The sequence below is a fragment of the Apaloderma vittatum genome, unplaced genomic scaffold (assembly GCF_000703405.1).
Source record: "Apaloderma vittatum isolate BGI_N311 unplaced genomic scaffold, ASM70340v1 scaffold24826, whole genome shotgun sequence".
In the NCBI taxonomy this organism is placed as follows: Eukaryota; Metazoa; Chordata; class Aves; order Trogoniformes; family Trogonidae; genus Apaloderma; species Apaloderma vittatum.
The window spans coordinates 4,359-5,783 of NW_009722657.1; the positions used below are offsets into that span (position 1 = coordinate 4,359).

Genomic DNA, 1,425 nt, shown 5'->3' on the forward strand with positions numbered 1-1,425 from the left:
TGGGTGACGGGTTAGCAGAGAGAGCGTCTGCGCTGGGGCCGGCCTCGGTGGAGGAATTCTGCTGGAAAAAGCCACACGGGATTCTCACTTGACACGGAGACGAGGTTCAAGCTCGAAATGCTCCGATTTCTCTTAGGTTATCTGAAATCTAAGGGAATCTGTTATCTGGGGGATTAGGGAGGTCCTGGGGCAGGGCCAGGAGAGAATCGAGTCGCGCTGCGGAAGCCGGTAAAAACGGCTTCGGAAAGAGTCAGAGGCAACAGTTTGCGTAGGTGTCAAAACGCTTCCTGCGAGGGTTTATTAATCCTGTTGGATTTCTGCACACGAGAAGTGGACTGTGTCTGCCCCGGTGGTTTTATTTCAACCGTAATCCTAGTTATTCTAATTTCTGCTTCCTCATGAGCTGGACCCGGAGAGAAAGCGGCATTTCCTGCGTGCCGGACACTGAGGGTCGCTGCAGATGCGGCCTTGCACGTAAGCACCCACCGCTCCAAAGCAGGAGGCAGCGCGTCCCCGAGCCCAGATTTCATTCCCTTTGGTTTAACTGTAGGAAAAGTAAATTCCTCTTTTTTTTTTCTTTTTTCTTTATTTTTTTTGCCTTTTCTCTCAGAGAAGCCCACAGCTTCTCGGGATGACCAAGATCTACACCAGAGCGTCACCGCCACCCACAGAAGCTGCTGAGTTTATCCGCAGCTTATTTTTTGCTGTTTCTCCCACTCCCCGTGGAACAGTTGTGTTATCTGTGAGCATATCTTTGATTTCTAGTCGCCTTCCTGCCTCTACAGCAGGGTCAGTAAGCCCAGCTCGGTTTCTGGGGGTTCTACCTCTAGACTTGTGGTCTGGGCCACGTTTGGGCTCTGAGGTCCTTCGTCCTTTTCCGCTGGCGCTTCTCGCGGAGGATTTTCGCATCCAAGGGAGAAGGGTGAAGGCAGGTTGTCCATCCCGAACACCTGTTCGTAATTCTGGATGAGAAACTCCACCACCTGGGCTTGATACCCGGAATCCACGAGGCACGACATCGAAGCGTCGCTCCCCGAGCCCGGCCGGATCAGAGTTGGCCCAAAAACTATGCCCAGGTTGTTCGGGGACATCTTGTTCTCTTCATATTTCTCTGCCACCCTGGTGAAGGGAAAAAGGATCGTTAGGGGCTTCCTGGCGAGGCCCTCCCTCTGCCGCCAGCTGCCGCCGCGCCTCGCCTGTACAAGTGCGCCATGAGGTGCCGCAGGGTGTTGTAGTTGCTCCCGGGCAACCTGCTCAGCAAATCCTTCATGCTCTGCGCGGGGTCAGCGGGGAAGCCCGCACCGTCCGGCTTCTCCTCGCCGGCTTTTTGCAGATCTTTGGCAAGGGCAATGAAGTCATCGTAGAGCCGGGACGGTATCACCGGCACCGAGAGCTGCGGTGAGAGGGGAGGAAGACGGACGCTAC

The 1,425-nt window shown here is 54.9% G+C and overlaps 1 protein-coding gene across 1 annotated transcript in view; it reads right to left on the bottom strand.

Moving 5' to 3' along the window:
* GMIP (GEM interacting protein) overlaps positions 1 to 1,425 on the bottom strand; it is a 9,929-nt gene that overhangs the window by 955 nt on the left and 7,549 nt on the right. The window contains 2 exon segments of the mRNA XM_009871841.1: positions 825 to 1,119; positions 1,197 to 1,393. Coding sequence (XP_009870143.1) covers positions 825 to 1,119; positions 1,197 to 1,393 — 492 coding nt within the window.